At 39.2% G+C, this 19753-nt stretch overlaps 1 protein-coding gene across 1 annotated transcript in view; it reads left to right on the top strand.

Annotated features, from left to right (window-relative positions):
* The first annotated feature begins 242 nt into the window (after positions 1 to 242).
* FGF12 (fibroblast growth factor 12) overlaps positions 243 to 19753 on the top strand; it is a 364984-nt gene continuing 345473 nt past the window's right edge. The window contains exon 1 of the mRNA XM_008151606.3: positions 243 to 507. Coding sequence (XP_008149828.1) covers positions 417 to 507 — 91 coding nt within the window. The 5' untranslated portion in view covers positions 243 to 416. The remainder of the gene's footprint in view (positions 508 to 19753) is intronic.

Genomic DNA, 19753 nt, shown 5'->3' with positions numbered 1-19753 from the left:
GTGTCCGGAGCCACCGGGACAGAAAGGCAGGCGCCTCGAGGGACCCCGCCCTCGTCCCCCGGGGTGCCGGCACCTGGAAAGGGCACCGACCCCGTCACCTTCCTGCCCGCAGACCAGCCGCCTCCTGGAGAAGTCCCAGGGTCAGGTGCGATCCCACCGGGGTGTGGCCGCGCCCGTGGCTCCCCGGGGGGCTGCCCCCGCCCGCCGCACTTCCTCCCCCCGGGCCCGCCCGGCCACCGCGCCCGCGCGCTCCTGCCCTGCGCCCGGGTCCTGCCCGGTCGCGCTGCGAGCTGCTCTCCACCCGGGACGCGCGCACCATGGACTCGGGAGCCAGCGCTCCAGGACCAGCCGCCTTTCGGTTGGACGTTTAGCGGAGGTGGGCGGGGAGTGGCCGAACCCCACACGCGCGCTTCTCCATGAAGATTCTTGAGCTTTCTTTGAGGAAAGGAGTGCATATGCTGCAGTGTCTCTGTGGAAGGAGCCTCAGGACCAGCAACAGCCTAAGCGGTGAGACCGAGTTCTCTCCTTGGCCCTCAAGCTTCCCCTCCCTCCTCCTGGCCTCTCTCCTCTCCCCTCCGCGCCTCTGTTCCGCGGGGTGGGTGGTGGTGGAGGGAAGGCGTTTCCTTGCTGGGACCAGATGATGGCCCCGCCGAGAGTTGTCTTTTTTTTTTTAAGCCCTGAAGTCATCAGCGCCTTATAGAACGCTCTAGCTGTCACCTAGCGCCCGCACTGGAACCTCGGGTCTCTCTTTGAGGGGTGCGTTAGGTGACCTGCTTTCGCACTGCCTCGCGGCTCTCTCCTTGTGACTTGCGAGGGCGGCGTGCGACCGGGAGTTGCTCCGTGTCTCCTCCGAGAAGTTGCTGGTGCGTTGGGCGGGAGAGGGGACTTTTAAACAGGTGGCTGGCGAGGCAGGTATCTTTTCTATTCCTTGCTTTGTCCGAAAAGTAGACTTCTGGCCATCTTCGGGGAATGCGTTTTGGCCTGGAGATCAAGCAGGTTCTGTGCTCCTTGCGGAAACGGGAGAGTTCCAATTAGTGTGCGGCTTAACCGACCAGGTGCCCCCAGGGAAGGCACAGGGAGGGAAAGAAAGAAAAGCAGGCCCTTTAAATGACCAGCAATACTGAGAAAAATAAATAAAAACCATCAAACTAAAACCAAATACGTGAAATTCTTTTTGTGCGAAAGCCTTGGAAATGGTGCGCTGTTTCACAACATTTTCCATTGTCCATCTCTTTCTTTTAGGGTGTAAATTCCCTTTTAAAATGATTATGTCTAGTAATTTTGCAAGTACTAATCCACTGTTTGTGTCTTGGATTTTCTCTTACAAAATGGGGGAGGGGCAGTGGGCGTGAGGGCAGAGGAAAGGTACATCCCTTTCCTCTGTCTAAACAAGTGTCTTTTTTAAAAAAAAAATATTTTTATTGATTCAGAGAGGAAGGGAGAGGGAGAGAGAGAAACATCAATGATGAGAGAGAGTCATTGATTGGCTCCTTCCTGCATGCCCCCTACTGGGGATCAAGCCTGCAACCAGGCATATGCCCTTGACGGGAATCGAACCTGGGACCCTTAGATCCGCAGGCTGAGGCTTTATCCACTGAGCCACCAGGTAGGGCCAAGTGTCTCTTTTAAACCAAAGTTTTTGGGGTCCATGAATTGCAAAAAGCTTTAATGTTAAAAAATGTAACAATATTATAATAGGTGTCATGTTTAAAACTTCATATATTGTTCTGGTGAATCTGAGTCATTTGGTTACATATTTTCACTCTGTTCTAGAGCTATGAAGACTGTATTTGGGAAGATTAGCATATATATAGGTTTCATTCATCCTTTATAAAATTTTGATTTTCTGGTACTTATCTCTCTAAATACAAAATAAAACCATTTTAAAAGAACTAATTAGATAATTAAACTATATGTGAGATCTGAGAATATACACTTGTGAAATGAAATCAGCCATGAGATCTCATGTTTTTACTTTTATTCAATTCAGAAAATTATGTAAACATTTTTGCACCTATGTTTATAAGTGATTTTAAGCCACTACATTCTAAACTAGCATGATTGATGTTAAAGTTTTATGTTTTGAAAATACATATTTCAGGGGTCCAATAGAGATGTATTTTAATATTATTTCAATTTTCCTTTTCTACATTAAATGAAATGTGAATGGATTGTAACTTAATGTGTTTCCTACATAGGCTGCCCAATCACATATGTTATCATTTCTGTTTGGATCTGTTACTATTTCGGAAACTGACTTTACAAGTAAATTGAATATGTTACCTCTTTTAGACAGGGTATGTCCTCATTTAAAAACAGGTAACATATTCAATTTACCTGTAAAGTCAGTTTCCCAAATAGTAACAGATCCAAACAAAATTGATAACATATCATTTGGCACCATAGGTTGTTGCAAGATCATGAGACTAATACAGAAGACCTAGTTATAAAGCAGTCTTTTGCAACAGCATGGCTGGACCTGGTGTTTCTTATGCTAGGTGAAATAAGAAACACCAATATCCTATGATCTCACTTATATGTGGAATCTAATGAACAAAATAAACTGATCAACAAAATAGAACCAGAGGCATGGATATATGGAACAGACTGACAGAGGTCAGCGGGGAGGGAGATGGTGGGGGACTGGATGAAGGAAGTTGAAAAGATAGGCCGAAGAACATATATGCATAGCCAATAAACACTGACTACCGTGTGATGATGGCCAGAGGCAGGGTGCGGGGCAAGGGCTGAGTCCTGGTGGGTAAAGTGTGTGTGTGTGTGGGGGGGGGGGAGTGTTAGGGTGAGGGTGAGGATGGGGGACATCTGTAATAGTGTCAACAATCACAAAAGTCACTAAGAGTTTTGAATTTAGTATTATTATATGAAAAAAATGTGGAAATAATGATAGCTCTAGCCTGGTTTCTATCTTATTTAATCTTAGATTTAACATGTGATCCTATGGAAATTATTGCACTTTATTTACACACTAGAGGCCCGGTGCACGAAATTCGTGCATGGGGGGTGGTGTCACTCAGCCTGGCCTGCACCCTCTCCAATCTGAGACCCCTTGGGGAATGTCCGACTGCCGGTTTAGGGGCATTAACTCCAGCCATTGGGAAAATCACACAGAATGTCCTTGACATACAAACAGTGTGGTTTTATGAGTTGTTTTAATAATAATGGTCATTCCTTTAAATAATATCTGCTTAAATACAATACAGCTGGTACTATGTGAATTCAGAATGTTAATATCACAAATCATAGAAGGTTGTAGTGGAAATAACCTTGAATTGTCTAGTCCAAACTTTTATAAATATTGGAATTCCTTTTTCAAAGATTTTGAATGCTTTTTGTCCTAAGAAGCTTAACCAACTTTTGAGGCAACCCATTTTTTGTGAAAGGACTGGGGTGACTCCTGCGGAGCTGAGGGGAATGGGTGCCACCATCTTTGTGACAGCATGATGGTCAGTTTTCATATTCCCTCTTTATTAGATAGGATGCATTTTTACTTAGTGGACTAATTAGTTATATTGGGGAACTATCACTCCAGGGGAATTCTTTTAAAATGGTGTAGTCGCCCTAACCGGTTTGGCTCAGTGGATAGAGAGTTGGCCTGCAGACTCTAGGGTCCCAGGTTCGATTCCAGTCAAGGGCATATACCTTGGTTGTGGGCACATACCCAGTAGGGAGTGTGCAGAAGGCACATTGTTTCTCTCTCATCAATGTTTCTGGCTTTCTATCCCTCTCCCTTCCTCTCTGTAAAAAAATCAATAACATATATTTAAAAAATAAAATGGTGTAGTTACAGTAGTGAAGATAAAGACTCATTTACACCCTTTCCACAGACAGAGGTAATATGTAGATTATAGATTGTTTCTGGGAACTACATTGCCTTTGCTTAAATTGTGGCTTTTCTTAGTTTATGATCTTATATAACTTTTATATGTTCCTGCTCTTTCTCATTCAGAGCATAAATTACTAAGGTAATGGTACATACCTCATAGGTTGTTGTAAAAATTGAATGAATTAATAACAGCTAAAGCTTTATTGAGCTCTCACAATATGTCAAAATTGTTCTGAGAACTTGGAGCTTATCGTATACATGGTTCCTATATTTTTCAGATATTATTGTGTTCCATTTTAAAATTCTTTCATGTGACTTATGCCATTAGTATGACATTACAGCAATTTTGCCTCATGCCCAGTGTGCACATGCAAATTGAGGTAAAGATATCAGCTAGATTTCCATGGAGCAGTTTATGAGAATAGAGCTGGAATTCACTATTTCAATTTTTTAAGCTTTCCTAAAGAGCCATACCATAATACTAGTATTTTGAACTGTGTCAGCATGGAGTAGAAATTTTTATGCCAGCTATTTCTTCCCCATTACTTTAGAGTTGAGGGAAGTGAGAACCACTGGAGAACAGTGACATCATTTTTATAAGAGACTAAGAGAGTCTATTTTTGTGTGTGTTAATCCTCACCCAAGGATATTTTTCCATTGGTTTTTAGAGAGAGTGGAAGGAGCGGGGTGGGGTGGGGGGGACAGAGAGAGAGAAACATTGATGTGAGAGAGACACATCAATTGGTTGCTTCCAGCAAGCCGCCAGAGTAGGCCAGGGATCAAGCCTGCAATCAAGGTACCAGGTATGAGCCCTTGAACAGAATCGAACCCAGGACCCTTCAGTCCATGGGCCAATGCTCTATCCACTGAGCTAAACCAGCTAGGGCAAAGAGATTCTATTAATGGATTGCTGAATTTTTTGAATTGTAAACATTTCAATATTTTATTTAGCCATTATTAAATAAATAGAGTTAGAATAAAAATAATTATTACTAACCTTTGAGCTTCTTAGTGTAATTAAAATATTTCATTTCTCTTGTCTTTTCTCTGCATTTTCAATTATTAATATTTTGTCAAATTTATCTTCTTATATTAGTTTAGAAATGTTTTGTACGTTAGTAGGATGGAGCTAGCATGAGCTATCAAAGACGACAATCTTAGACAAGGTTAAGTGTATTGTTTAAGGCTATTTCTTAGTGTCTTATGATTCTTCTTTTTTTATTTTTCTATTTTTTAAATTTACCTTTGTTGTTGAAAGTGTTACAGATGTCCCTTTTTTTCCCCATTGACTCCCTTCACCCTGCTCCTCCCCCTCCACCCCCTGCTGCCAGGCCTTCACTGCCCTATTTTCTGTCTATGGGTTATGCATATATGCATACAAGTTCTTTGGTTAATCTCTTCCTGCCCCCCCTCCCCAATGATTTTTTTTTTTTTTTTTTTTTTGCAGGGGGAGCCTATCCATTAAAAGACAGATAAGTTTAAAATTCTACACACTTCTACTCATAGTATATGGCACTTCTATTAACCTGATAAAATACTGTTTTTAGTTCAAAGTGAGAGTAAAGCAGCTTCATTTTTCTCTATACATAGGGACCTTTGCAAAGAACATAAGCTAACAGAAGAGTAGGGATTAAAACAATAGCTTACTGCGTGCATTCCTCTCAATATCTAGTTGGGAGGAAAGCAGAAGCATTGTATCAAAGGAGGGTGTTTCTCGTCACTTCTGTGCATCACTAAGGTATAAAAGAGGGGTTTCTGTCCTAACAGCCAGGCTCCTGAGAAAGCTGTGTTAGGTCTCCACAGAATACTAGCGGAGGGCAGTACTTTTGATAGTAGGTCCCTACAATAGTAATGTGCGTGTGAGTGTGTGTACAAGTGCACACAACTGGACACGGGGAGCACTGTGCTCATCTTACCACCTGAAGCTATTTCAAAGAATCAGCCAACAGGCTGTCCTCCTTCTGTGTACAGTCATGATTATCCTATGATATTCAGTCAGTTAGGGGCTACTCAACCTGGTAGCTTGGAGAGTTATCAGCTGTCTAGAGACTGAACTATACAGTTACATTAAATGGCCTTGGTGTGGGATTGAAACACTCCGGGCAAAAGTAATTTATCAACCCGCTGAAAACACATAACTCAAACCCAGTTACAACTGTACCTTCAAGTATAGTACTGGCATCTAAATGAAAACTGCCCACTGACAGGTTGCATCGGCTGGTTGTATAGCTAAGGGATATAGGCTCTGACTACTCTAAAGGACAAGGAAGTGATCTAAGAAAGAATGTTTGTTTGTAAAGTGGTTATTGTTTTATGCTTATTTCCCAGGAAGGGATTCTCTAAAAAGATACAATTATACCGTTGTTTTCAGCACCACACTGCCTTTACTCCTAAGGATTCATATAGTCGTTTAATCTCTTTCTTTGAAGATGTGGGTAACAGGTGCCCTCCAAAATTGAGACAAATGACAATAATATATTTATAAATTGAAGATATTTTAAATTCAAATTCAACCTTCAGACACCCACCAAATAAAGAAATGAATGACAAAAATCCACCTCCTGAAGCCATGTACTCAGATGCTCACACTGTTTTAATTTTGAAATATGGGTCACTTTAGTGTGTAACTGCCTTCAATTATCCAATCTTGGAAAGCTTGATTAAAGGATAAATGATTTATTCATGGCAATTATCTTTGTTGTAGAATCATTTTTTGAGCTGTTTTTATGTCCTGAGCTTAAAATTTTTCACTATTTTAATGATGCTCCAATGGCTACAATGATATGAGTTATGTAATATACCACATATCTGTAACTTTTCTATGGCTTTCATTTCCAAAGGGATTTTTTTTGTTGTTTTACATGAGCTTTTCAATGTTAATTAATGTCCAAAAGCTCTAGAACTTAGTGCTTTTTGTTAGTTCACTTGCCTTAAAGTACTTTAAACAAGCCATTTGCTAAGTGCCTACTGTATGCAAATGTAATAGTCATTACCACTTTTCACCCAGTATTTTGGATTGTTTTCTTAGGCATATTAGGATGCGGTCATCTGACTTGTGCTATTAGCCCTTGTCATGTGAACAGAAGTGACAGGTCTCACTTCCAAGTGGAAGCTTTCATAGAGCTAGAGCACAATTCACCTCAGGCTCTTTCCTTCTGATGATGTTCCAGGGAATGGTTGCTCCATCAGCCTGTGTTGCTGAGTGTCAGTAATAAACAGAGCCCCACTATGTGAACCAGGGTGAGCATTTAGCACAAATGAGAAGTGAATACTTCTTTTTTAAGTAACTTATATTTTTTTAGTTCAATCATCATCTGACCTACCCCGATTGACATAGTCAGGCCAGAGAGTTTAAAATAATAAAATTTAATGAAAGATTATTGGGCAATGTTTAAAGGTCTTTACAATCACATACTCCAATTTCTCTATGATATCATCTTTGGTATATAACAAATAGATGTATTGGTTTTCTTTCATAACCTTAGGATAATTAATTTAGCTTACCAAAGTATGAGGCTTTGTCATCAATCACCCTTGTAGTTAGTGTGTTTCCTGAGCCTAGTGGGTACATTGTTTCTTAAATGATATTTATCTTTTCCCCAAAGATATAATGAAGCTCCACTGATGTTTCTGAGATTATTGCTTCAAAGTTTTACTTTAATTGCAAGGCCTTTAAAACTCAGTTGCTCATGACCACTTATTCTGAAATGTGGAAATTGCCTTTTGATGCCCCCAGCTTATTTTGGAAAAGAAGAATTCACTACATTGCTGGAAAAGCAGTGACAATGTGACAGCTCTGGTCACTACTATAGTTTTGCTTCTCTGAGCTTATAAACTAAGAACCATGGGCTGAATGCTCTCATCTGAGTCATAGACCAGCAATCAATTTGCCTGGCACTGGGTTAAGTACAGCAAAAGAGAGGAGGGAGGTCAGACTTTTTCTGAAACATAAGATATTTGTGTCATGCCAACTAGCCCTCCACAGTTGGCACCCCTTCTTTCCTTCTGCCCTTTTCCATCTGAAATATAGAAAGTTAAAGAAACATGTTTCTGGTTCAGGGATTGCCATTTTTTCCATCCAGATAACACTTTTTAATATATATATATATTGATTTCAGAGAGGAAGGGAAAGGGAGAGAGAGATTGAAACATCAATGATGAGAGAGAATCATCGATAGACTGTCTCCTGTATGCCCCCCACTGGGGATCAAACCTGCAACCCTGGCATGTGCCCTGACGGGGAATTGAACCATGACCTCCTGATTCATAGGTAGATGCTCAACCACTGAGCCATGCCAACGGGGCTCAGCAAACACTTCTTGAGGAGGGATTGCATGCTAAGTTCTATGTTAGGTGCTGGAGACCAGCAGCGAAATATATATGTACATGGAAAAAGTATAATACTAGGCAAGATATGATACATGCCCAAAGAGAAATACTTGGGAACCTCAGTTTGTCTCAAGTTTAACAACCTCTTCCCTGGGCCAATTTCCTACTGTAAGAATAACCCCAAGGAAGGAAAAATTAATTCTGCCTAGGATTTATGTTAATCTCCCAGTGTTTGAAAGCATTTGGGAGTTCAAAAAGGTCGGCTGAGGTAGGTAAGAAAGGGGCTCTAATGCAAAGAATAGTAGCATTCTTTGAATATTTTACTGGAAGAATGTATTTGAATTAAAACAAGATGCCAGTATATATATATATTTTTTTACAAAGGTAAGTTCCCTACAACTCAATTCAAGCCTACCCAGCCTTATTCATATTCAGGTCTCCTGCCTAGTTATTTATGCTATACCTTTTCTCTGCACTTACTTCAATACAAGTTCATTCATGCAATAGCCAGATATGATTCATCAGCTTCTAAGAAAGGCTCAAGTTCTATTCTTTGGTATCACTAATTGAAAGGGACAGCCAGGGAGTACTTATACATCTGTTCCCTCAATTTCCATGAAATATCTTAAAACAATGAAATGTTCCTCTGTACAACTTAGTGTATGAAATTGCTACCTTTGTGACATGTTGTTTTCATTGCACAATGCTATGTTAATCTCCCTGTGTTTGAAAGCATTTCTTTTAATGCTATTAAATGTTTCAGGCCCTTTGCATTTCGTAGGGTGCCAATTAGAAGGACACTGTGAGTCTGCCAAGACAATCTCTCTTGCTGAAATGATCTTTCTTGTTTATACATAAGCTTCTAGTACCTTCCTACCCCCTCCACTCATTACTGTTTATAGAAATGATAGCATTGCAGTTGGTGTCACTGATTGCCCACGTTGTTGCTTCAATGAAGCCAGCTGGGATTCGATTGCATGGTCTTTAAATAAAACTTAGTGGCACGAAATCAATCTCCTTTTTTTGAGGGGAGAGGGGTTGTTGCTGGCTGTATCATTCTCTACAGCACTAATTATCGGCTTCACTTGGAGGAACTTGAGAAGCAGGGGATCGCCATGTTGGCTCAGTGTCTGACCTTGGCATTGAAGAACTTGTGTGTAGATAGCATAGTTAGACTTCATGAAGCCAGTATCAAAATGATAGTGATAATCTCCTCCCTCTAACTCATATTAGCACTCCATAAGTAAGCACTGACCAGAGACCGTGGATGTTCCAGTTACTTGGAGGAGAAGATTAATTGAGACCAGGAATTCTAGGCAGTAATTCTCTGTACCAGCCTGTTGATGGTCCTGTGTTCAGGGGATGATCTGAAAATGGTGAGAAATAGAATGAAAAGTTGGAGTTGCATTTTCTAAAACTGCCACATATAAAAAATGGAGGCTATCAATCACTTTTTTTTTTTTTTGGCCTTTTGCCTTCTAGACTTCACCATGAGACAGGCAAGATAGCATTCCTCTTTATAGTTACACTAGAGGCCCAGTGCATGAAATTCGTGCACGGGTAGGGTCTCTAGTGGTGGCTGGCTGCTGGCCAGGGCTTCCCTCCTTTCCCCTGGCCAGCTTCTCCCCCTGGTCGAACTTCTGGACAAACTCCCGGTTGAGGGGACAATTTGCATACTACGCTTTTATTATATAGGATAGGACAGATTAGGAAACTAAGGCTTATCCAGGTGAAGGTTTATATTTCTATGTACACTTATTCCTTTTCTCAGAATTTTACATTTACATTATCTCTATCTATCTAAAATGTCAATATGCATGTGTGTGTGTGTTGGGGGGGGGGGGACAGTTACCTTTAGAGAAGGAGGGAAGGCTTGATTTTTACTTTACAAATATCTACATTTGAATGTTCATGAAAATATGCTCATTTTATAATAATAAACTGCTGATATATATCAGATTATTACAGTTTTCTGCTCACAGGAGGAACCTTTGAAAATATAAAATTGCTGTAGGATTGTAGAATAAGAAAGTCACTATAAAACCATAACTCCAGTGTAATCCCTTCTGTTTTTTGTGGGTGAAAATTTTAAATAAATGTTATCACTTGAAAAGTATATGTTTCGTTTGTCTCTTCCCTATGAATGTAAATAATTTAAACATGGAAATATATACTCATATTGAAATATTTGGAAAATATTTTATTCCAGAAGGAATTGCAAGAAACTGTTCATAGTGGGTGGTTGGAGAGCGATGCATCTGGGGCAGTGAGGAGGGAGGCTTTCCCTTTCTTAGCTTTGTGCTTTTTTTGTGCTGTTTCTAATTTTTGGACATATTGACTTTAGTTGTAATTGGGTAGAAAATTGTGGACCATTTGTATTTTATAAAATACTAACACATATGTCATTTTACAAAAATATTTTCTAGAAATTTCAATATGAGTATCTATTTCCATATTGAGAGAGAGAGAGAGAACGAATTCACAACAGACTAAGCTTCATGTGCCCCATTTTGCTTCATGATCTCACCAATCAGAGAAATTTTTCCTTTTCTTTGGAAGGGAGTGGACCAAGAAGTCCACTGTGGACCAAGAAGTAAGCGTAGAAAGTGAGAGTGAAAAGTTACTCCTACAGAATGTAATTTTCAGAGGCATAACTGTTTTTAAGCATGTTGAAATGTTCTTTAGTAACTTACACCTCTAACAACCATGTAATATTTTCCTGGCTCTTGGTCTTGTGTTTCATATGCAAAATGGGACTTAATGATAGTGCTTATTGTTAGGGTTGTTCTGAAGATTAAATGCATTTCTGTCTGTGAGGTTCTTAGCCTATGAAATTCGAGCATGTGGTCAGTACTTGGTGTTTTCTGCTCTTTTTCTTGCCTTTCATCCCTCCTGGTGTCATAAAATATTAAAGGCATGCTGTTAGTGTATGATTTATCCTATTTTATTCTTTCTCTCAACTTAAGGGGAAAAATGTGCACCATACTCAATCTTAGGATATATCTAAAATTTTGATCTGTATATTTAGCTTCACCTTATTAAGACAAGCCTCCTTCTAGTAAGAAGTAAGAGGAGTCTGTATCTAGCCAATTTCATTTCTGAAAAATCCTGTTTATTACCTTGTATCACCACAGCGTTAAGAAAAATTGTGTATTTTATATCATTGATCAACACAAATGTAAAGTGGTATGGGGGCGCAAGTTGACTATAACAGGTAATTTGGGTGGTACTCTAAGTGATTTTTGATAACTGAGTTTTTGGAATTAAGCATAGTAACACTAATTTAAAAAAAATCCTCACCCAAGGACATGTTTCTCTTGATTTCTAGAGAGAGGAGGGAAGGAGAGAGAGGAGAAAGAAACAGCGATCTGCTGCCTCCTGTAAGTGCCCTGGCTGGATATTGAATCTACAACCTAGGTGCCCTGACCAGGAATCAAACCTGCCATCTTTTGGTGTATTGGACTAAGCTCTAATCAACTGAGCTACTGGCCAGGGCTACTTTTATTTTTAATTAGAGGCCTGTTGCAGGAAGATTCCTGCAAGAATAGGGCTTCCTGCAGCCTTCTCTGCCACCCCACCTGCTTCCCTCCCTTCTCTGCAGCCCCACCTGCTTCCCGCACTATCTGCTTCCTGCCCCGCCTGCTTCCCTCCCTTCTCCGCAGCCCTGCCTGCTTCCCTCCCTCTCCACAGCCCCACCTGCCTCCCTGCCACCCCACTTGCTTCTCCACAGCTTTGCTCCCTTCTGCAGTGCTTGGCTTCCTTCTACGCTGTCTTCAGTCTTCGCTCTGTACCTGGATATGCAAATTAATCGCCATCTTGGTTGGGTTAATTTGCATACTTGCTCCTGATTGACTGGTGGGCGTGGCTTGTGGGCATAGTGGAGGTATGGTCAATTTGCATGTTTCTCTTTTATTAGATAGGATAGTCCAGGATGCTCGAGTTTCAACTTTCTCCTGTGTTGGTAGATTATTTAGAACAGTCGGAAAACACATGTATTTACATTATAATTCACAACAGTAGCAAAATTACAGTTATGAAGTAGCAACGAAAATAATTTTATGGTTGGGGGTCACCACAACATGAGGAACTGTATTAAAGGGTTGCAGCATTAAAAAGGTAGAAAATCACTGGTTTAGAAGATCAAGACAAGAGGCAACCAAAAGTCAAGTTAAATTTGATGTTCTAGAATCAGTGTAACAGAAAAATTCTTCATCTCATCAGAACAATAAATAAATTTACTTATTATTTCAAGTTCTTCAGGTAGGATCATTCAGTAGATTGCTGATTTTCTATTCCTTTGCAGTATTTCCCCTACCAGATAATTTCTAGGAAACACTGAAGAATGTTTACACATTCCACAAGTCTCTCCAGGTGTTCATTTGACATCACTAGCAATTTTCTTTACTCTGAGCAACTGAAATGCAAGGGTTTTGCCTCCTTCCTCTTTTACCCTTACAGGAAACCAGATGGTGGGACTTCAGGAAGCAGAGGTACACAACCCTGTGGAGAATGGAAATCCACAGACTGATGTTATCTATAACTGCTCCTAGAGTACATAGATTCTTCCTAGGAGCAGTGATAGGTAATATCTGTCTTTGGACATCTCTCTTCAATCCCTAGCCTATCTCTGCACAACGGAAATTCTCTTCCCCCAGCAATTAGGCGCCATTCCTCCCAGTTCCAGAGAGACAATGAGGTTCATTGCTTTTCTTATTGCAGGATGACATAGAATGGAGCATCCATATTTCTTAGGAGAAACAATCACTCTTAGCACAAGATATGGTCTGGCCACTCTTGGTCCAGAAAAAGCAATCATGGTATCTATCGGTACATTTCTAAATGTTGGGGTTATTTCATTTTGAATAATACCAGATGAGGAATACTAAGTGTATAGCCAATTAGTATTGTACCTTTCCACCATCTCTCAGTCAAAGTAGATTGCAAAGGGCATTTATTCTGACATGCTGTTCTTAGCATGATCTTTTCTCACAAACTCCTGGAACAAATGGCACAGGTCCTCTAAGAATAAACACAAATTTTCAAATGGGGCTGCCTAAATGTGGGGGAAATGTTTAAAATCTGCATGAACTTGGTTTTGCTCAAAATATATCCAATTTAAATTACTAACCCAAATACTTAACACCTCAGATGGAAGCATCTGTGTTAATGGTTGGGGTTTCTTTGTTGTTGTTGTTTGTTTGTTTGTTTGTTTTAAACAGTAACAGAGAATAGGAAATTAACTTATTTTTGTATGATTAGAAAGGCTCTACAGGGTAGTTCTCTGAAAACAAAAGAGATTCTTTGACAAGGGGGAAATTCTAATTTCTAGCCTATGAGCAAAATTACTACCTCACCCTCCAAAAAAGGGGTGTCTATTTAGTTAAATTATGGTAAGATTCAGCCTCATTGGCTATCCTATTGCTTGAAGAGTTGCATTTTTTTTTTTTAGTTTGGAAAAGCAGAGACATTATAAAATATCACTTCATTTATATACTTATTCTACTAGCATTTACTGAGACACACCATGTGCCAAGCAACGGGGTCTGCATGAACTCGGTTTTAAAAGAACTCATTATTTGATAAGGGAGGTAATATGTGAGCACAAAAAGTCCCACTGAAGATAGTAATGGTGTTTCTAGTGTGTCATTCGTGGTCAGCATTGTCATTATTCTAGAACGGACTGCTATGTTTGGAGTAGCAATACATTCTCCTCAGTGTTTTTCTTTTCCGGTTACCTTCTCTGATAATTACTGTGGCTGCCGCGATTGCAGGTGCTCAGTTCAAGTTCTAGTTCAGTCAATTGGTTGTTAACTTGTTTTCATCACACTCAGCTGGATATTTTAGTTGGCGTTATCATTAGGCTAACTAGCCCTGGATGGATGATTATTATGGTATTGTTTTACAAAATGCAATATTATGGATTTCATTATCTTAGCTGTAAATGGGTGTTCATGGCATTGGAATCTGGATGGCTCTATAAGGGATAGAAGACTATATATATATAGTCTTATTTATAAATAAACTGTATAGTCTTATTTATAAATAAACTGTATATATACAGTTTATTTTTAAGGAAAATGTGGAGAAATGACCAGATATTAATATAACAAACACTAATATACTTGACTCAGAATGAACAAAATAACTTTATTCCATATGTGTTTCAGATATTTTTAAAATAAAGTCCAACTTAAGAAACTAAAATCACTTGGAACTGTCCCAGCTGCATTCCAGAGTCCTTCCTCCTCAGGTGTAACAACTATAATGATGTTGACAGGTGTCACGATGGTCCATGTGTTTATTTTCTTAATGAATGTCATATATAATATCATTTGGGTGTTTCTAAAATGTATACAAATGGTCTTGAACTGTGTGTATCTCTCTGCATCTTATTTTTTCACTCAAGTTCATGTTTTTGAAATTCACCCTTGTTAATACAAAAAATTTTGAAGCTCAGAAACATGTACCTGGTATGAGGCAGTCTACTGTAGTGGCTGAGAACATGGACTGTGGTGCCAGGTTGCCTGGGTTCGACTTGACTTTGAGACTTAACAGTATGTGATCTTGAACAAGTTCCTTAACCCCTCAAGGCCTCAATTTTCTCACTTGTAAAATGGTAATAACAATAGCACCTGCCTTATGGAGATTGTGGTGAGGAGTAAACCGAGTTAATAAATGTGAAGCTCTTAGAATACTGCCTGACCCTAAGTGCAATGTAAGTACATATTATCTGTATGTTCATTCAGGAACGTGTACTGACTCATAGTAGGAGAGTGGCCTTACTATGCTAATACTCCCTGATTTTTTCACGTCCAGCATAATACTAACCAAGGTTAGATTCGGTTGTGTACAAGGTTGGATTCCTGTCAGAGGTAACTTGGCTTTGAATGGAGCAGAAAGAGAAGTACCCTGAGCTGACAAGGTAGTGAGTCAACACGAAACAATCGTCTTTTGACTGAGACTGTTGCCCAGTGGACTGGAGTCAAAGGAATTTGCAGTGTCTGCTGAAGAATTCCCTGTTTTGGGGGTTGGTATTATTGTATCAGTGGGGCCACAGGGACAACTGCGAACTGTTTGAAGTCCAATCCATTTTCCTTTGATTGTATGTTACACCTTCCTTTCTCTTCTCTCAGGAATTATAAATAGATGCACGTCGTCATCTCACCTTTTGAATTGAGAGGGAGTGATTCTTGGTTGAGCTGGAACTAGACTAAACTCTTAAGACTGAAGCAAATCCCTAGGGAGGTTTAAGAGGAAAATAAATGAAAGGATAGTTAGAGCTGAGATTGTCCATTGACTTCCTATCTGTGGCAGCTCTATTTTCCAAGCCACCTGACCCTCCTTAGCAGGTTCCTTACAGCTGAGAATAGCCAGCTTTCTCAAAAAGATGGAGTGCATTTCTAAGGCAGACATTAAAACTGAGCTAAGGCTTTGTTCTGACTAATCTCTCTGCCTCATGAAACTTTTGAGCATGACCAAATTTCAGCGATTCTAATGAGTCCTGTTGTCATTATCACAACATATATATTAAGGAGCAAACATGAAATCTGTGTTGTAATCTTCTCAAGAGGGAGGACCAATTATCATATTATACATAGAGCATAAGTGATTCAGATATTGAATCATATTTGGATGCTAGCAGCAATTGTAGGAATGGAATACATACTTTTATTTGGCAGATGAAGATACTGAGACTCAGCAGGCTTGAGGTAGCTTTTCCAAAACCCCATGTCTGTATAAAGTGGCTGGATCTTTGAATCCAGGATTTTAACTCAGTATAATTGGGATTTGTACTCTAAAGACATAGATTGGAATCTGGTTCTTTCATTCACTCAGTGCATAACCTTAGGCAACTTTCTTAACCTCTGTGAGCCTCAAAATTCTCATGTATAAAGTGGTTATGATCATTCTTACCTTCATCCAAGCATTGTTTGAAGTCTAAACGAAATAGAAGTGCAAAGCAGCAATGTCTAAAAAGCACTATACAGATATAACTTATTTATTGAAATTACTATGTTTGATGCATAACTTGCTTATTGCTATTATTATGTTTTGTTGAGAGATAAAAGAAAGCTCTATTTTTTATTGTATTTCGAAGAGGGAGGTAGTGGCAAAAGTAAATTTGAGCAACATGAAATGTATTTCTTTTTTAGAATATAAATTATATATTCCAATAGCTATCACATCCTGTTGCATACAAATTTTTCTGGTCTACATTGCTATGATTAAGAATGCTGTTCCTATCAATAATATAGAACCTTTTCAGTCCACATTGTGAAATGGGACATCATGATAGAGGTTAGTGTGTTTTGTTTATTTAAGCTTACTCTAAGTTCTTTCATTGATGACTAATAACTGCAGTATTACACAGGGTGGAATACAATATCCATACTAACTTCTATTATTGAGGGCTTGGATTACTCTAGTTCTCAGTCAATGGTGAACAAATATGTACTATATTAGGGTGTAATTGTTGGGATCTATAGACACTTCTGTGTCTGCAGAGTGGAGCTATTGGATGGAAAGATAAAGGTCGGAATTTAAATACACTGGTGAATGAAGACGTGGATCCAGAGACATGGAAGCCGGTAACATAGAGTGTGGAATCTCAGAGGGAAGGCAGGGGAGGGTGGGTGGGAGGTAATAAACCAAAGACCTTGTATGCATATATGCATAACCCATGGACTCAGACTATAGGGTCTGAAGGCCTGGGGCGGGGAGGTGGGAATGGGCTGGAGGAGGTCAATGGGGAGAAACAGGGGGCATATGTAATATTTTAACAATAAAGAATTATTAAAGAAAAAAGGTGGGAATTTAGAGGACGCCAGGTCTGGAGATAAAAATGTGTGATTCATCAGCATAGAGATGGTTTTTAGAACTCCAGAACCATGTTCAGTCATAAGGAGTTAGTATTGGTATGAATAGAAGAGATTTAAGCCTAAGATACTCCTGTAATTAGCCATCAGTAGCTAAATCCTATCAAAGAGACTCAGAAGGAGTAGTTTGAGAAGTGGAGGAAATTCAGGAGAGTGTGATAACAGGAGTTAAGTGAAGAAGGTGGCCAGAAAGTATGACAAAAGAAAAAAGGAACAACTGGGTCACATGCTGATGAGAGATCTGTAATATGCAGAGTGCAGTTGTATCTTTCCATTGGGAAATGTGGAGGTCATCCGTAACCTTGTGGAGAAGTTTCAGTGGAGGGTTTGGGAGGGGGGTGGTGGTGAAAGTCTGATTAGAATGGGCTGAAGAGTCTAGAAGGTGAGATATTAGAGGCAGCAGCATAGAAAAATCTTTCTATGAGTTTTGCAGTGAAGTTGTGTGGAGAAATGAGGAATCATGGGATCATGGTAGCATTGTTTTTATGAAAAATTTTATGGCATATTTATATGCTGATGAGAACGATTACCTAGAAATATGAACGCTATTGTTACAGGCAGGAGAGAGATTGGGGATATTGGAAGAGTAAATGGCTTCCCATGGTTAACAAATTCTAGGCTTGGACCAGCTCCATCATACTCAGATCAGACTCTTGTTTAAAACAAACAAACAAACAAACAAACAAACAAACAAACAGATTGCTTTGTCTTACGCTAGACCTCCTATGTGTGAGAAAGGTCCAAAATGTTTATATTTTCAAAAGCTCCCCCAGTGATTATAGGGTAGAGCTAGGTTCAGGAACGTTTGTTTTAGGCAATGGTGGCAAGAGTCCATTAGCTTGAGGTGGCAGAAGACAGGGCTATAAATGTGACTTTTTATAAATGGTTAATCTCTTAGCTTTAGTTTTTCTTGCGTTTGGACTTCTCCTCCTAAGAATGCTATTAGCATTGGTGAGTGAAGGCTGCTAATAGTTTTCTGAGCCCATGTGGTTTCTCTGGGGGTATTAATGGAAGTGTGTGGCTATAACTATTTGTGATTAGAAATACTTCTATTAATAGTTCAGGCAAATTATTTATCCATTGAAAAAGCGATGGTCTTGTGCTTTCTACGCTTGTAAGAATACACAGAATTAGCCATGAGATTGCCAAGTCAAGTTCAAACATGTTCAAGAAATTAGGGCAAAGGAGACTGTTAAGATTTATACCTAATGTATATAGAGTCTTAGAACCAAACGAGGTGCTCAGACACCTAATTATTTAGGGAGAATAATACTGTGAAGGGGGACTAGATCTGGAATCCAAAGGCCCAGAGTTTAGTTTTAGCTCTATAATTTACAGATTATGTTAATTTTGGTAAGTTTTGTGTATTCCTATGAAAATGAACACTAATCTTTACCTACTTTCATCTTAGTCATATGAAGATCAAATGAGTAGAAAATATTTCGTGATTTAGTAATGACTTACAAATATCTATTTATTGAGATGAATTATGAAAACTAAATTTTGTAGACACAGTTTCATATTACATGACATAAATATCTTAGAAAAATGACTTTTCACACCCCACTATCATTTGTGATGCAAGAATGGCTAATTGATTAAAATGTATATGTATCTACATTATATATACATTTACATATGCACACACACATAAATGTATAAGTAAGTGTCTAGTTTTGTACAGTATTGTTTGTTAAAGTTCTTAGGGATTAGAATAATTTTTGGATTATCCTTAAAGAGACTGTAGAAGTTGTATGAGAGTCTAGATCCCCAAATTCTTCCCACAGTGGTTTCAGATATGGAGATAAGTCTCAGAACTTCACTGATACCTCTCTGCACTGTATCTGTGTTTCCATCTGTGTCCCACAAATTAGGGGCAATAACTACAAATGAGAAAGGGAAGAGAATGATACAGTAGGTTGTACCATTGCATTCCATGCTGTTCACAAGATGCTTGGAGGTGGGAAGGACAATATTGAATCTGTTCTTGGGTGTAATGTTTCCCAAGGGATATTATTACACAGCAGTACATCTAGGAGATGGTAACCAGGATATTAGTAGGATTTGAAGTCATGACTTATAATGATTACATAAAGACCATGAAGAGAAGATATTTAGCAGAGAGAAGATTGCAGTAGAATATATGATATTCTGGTTATTTCAAGGAAGAAGAAGTAGGTTTGATAGATTGAGTTTGAAAGGCAGCCCTGTGATGAACAGGAAGTACAATGACTGCAATTATAGAGTCCACACATGAATGTTTTGGCTGCTAATGACTCTCCAGTTATTGTTATTGTACAAGCAGATGCTATGTGACTGTAGAGCTATTGCAGCAAGATGTAAACATCTGATATGAAGCAGAAATAGATAAGCTGTGTTGTCTTTTCTAGCTTGAACACTTTGTGTCAAATCTAAGAATATGTGAGAAAGAGTTAGTTCATTTTCTGAGTTTTAATGGAAGGTGGGGGAGGACAGAGAGGAAGACAGATGCAAGGAATGGTTGGTTGTGCTAAGCAGTAGGAAAGATTTTGAGTTTAGTTTAGAAGTTGCCAAGGAATACAATACTTATCATTTGAATTCTCAAGTCCTCAGATAAACTCCTGGGTAAATATTGTCATTTTGTTGTGATCCAGAGGTCAGAACAGTGTCATTGGTGTGTAACTTGATCTCTTCTGAATCTAAATGACAGAAAAAATTGTCACCC

Source organism: Eptesicus fuscus, chromosome 3 (assembly GCF_027574615.1).
Source record: "Eptesicus fuscus isolate TK198812 chromosome 3, DD_ASM_mEF_20220401, whole genome shotgun sequence".
NCBI lineage: Eukaryota > Metazoa > Chordata > Mammalia > Chiroptera > Vespertilionidae > Eptesicus > Eptesicus fuscus.
This window is presented reverse-complemented; position numbering and strand designations above follow the sequence as displayed.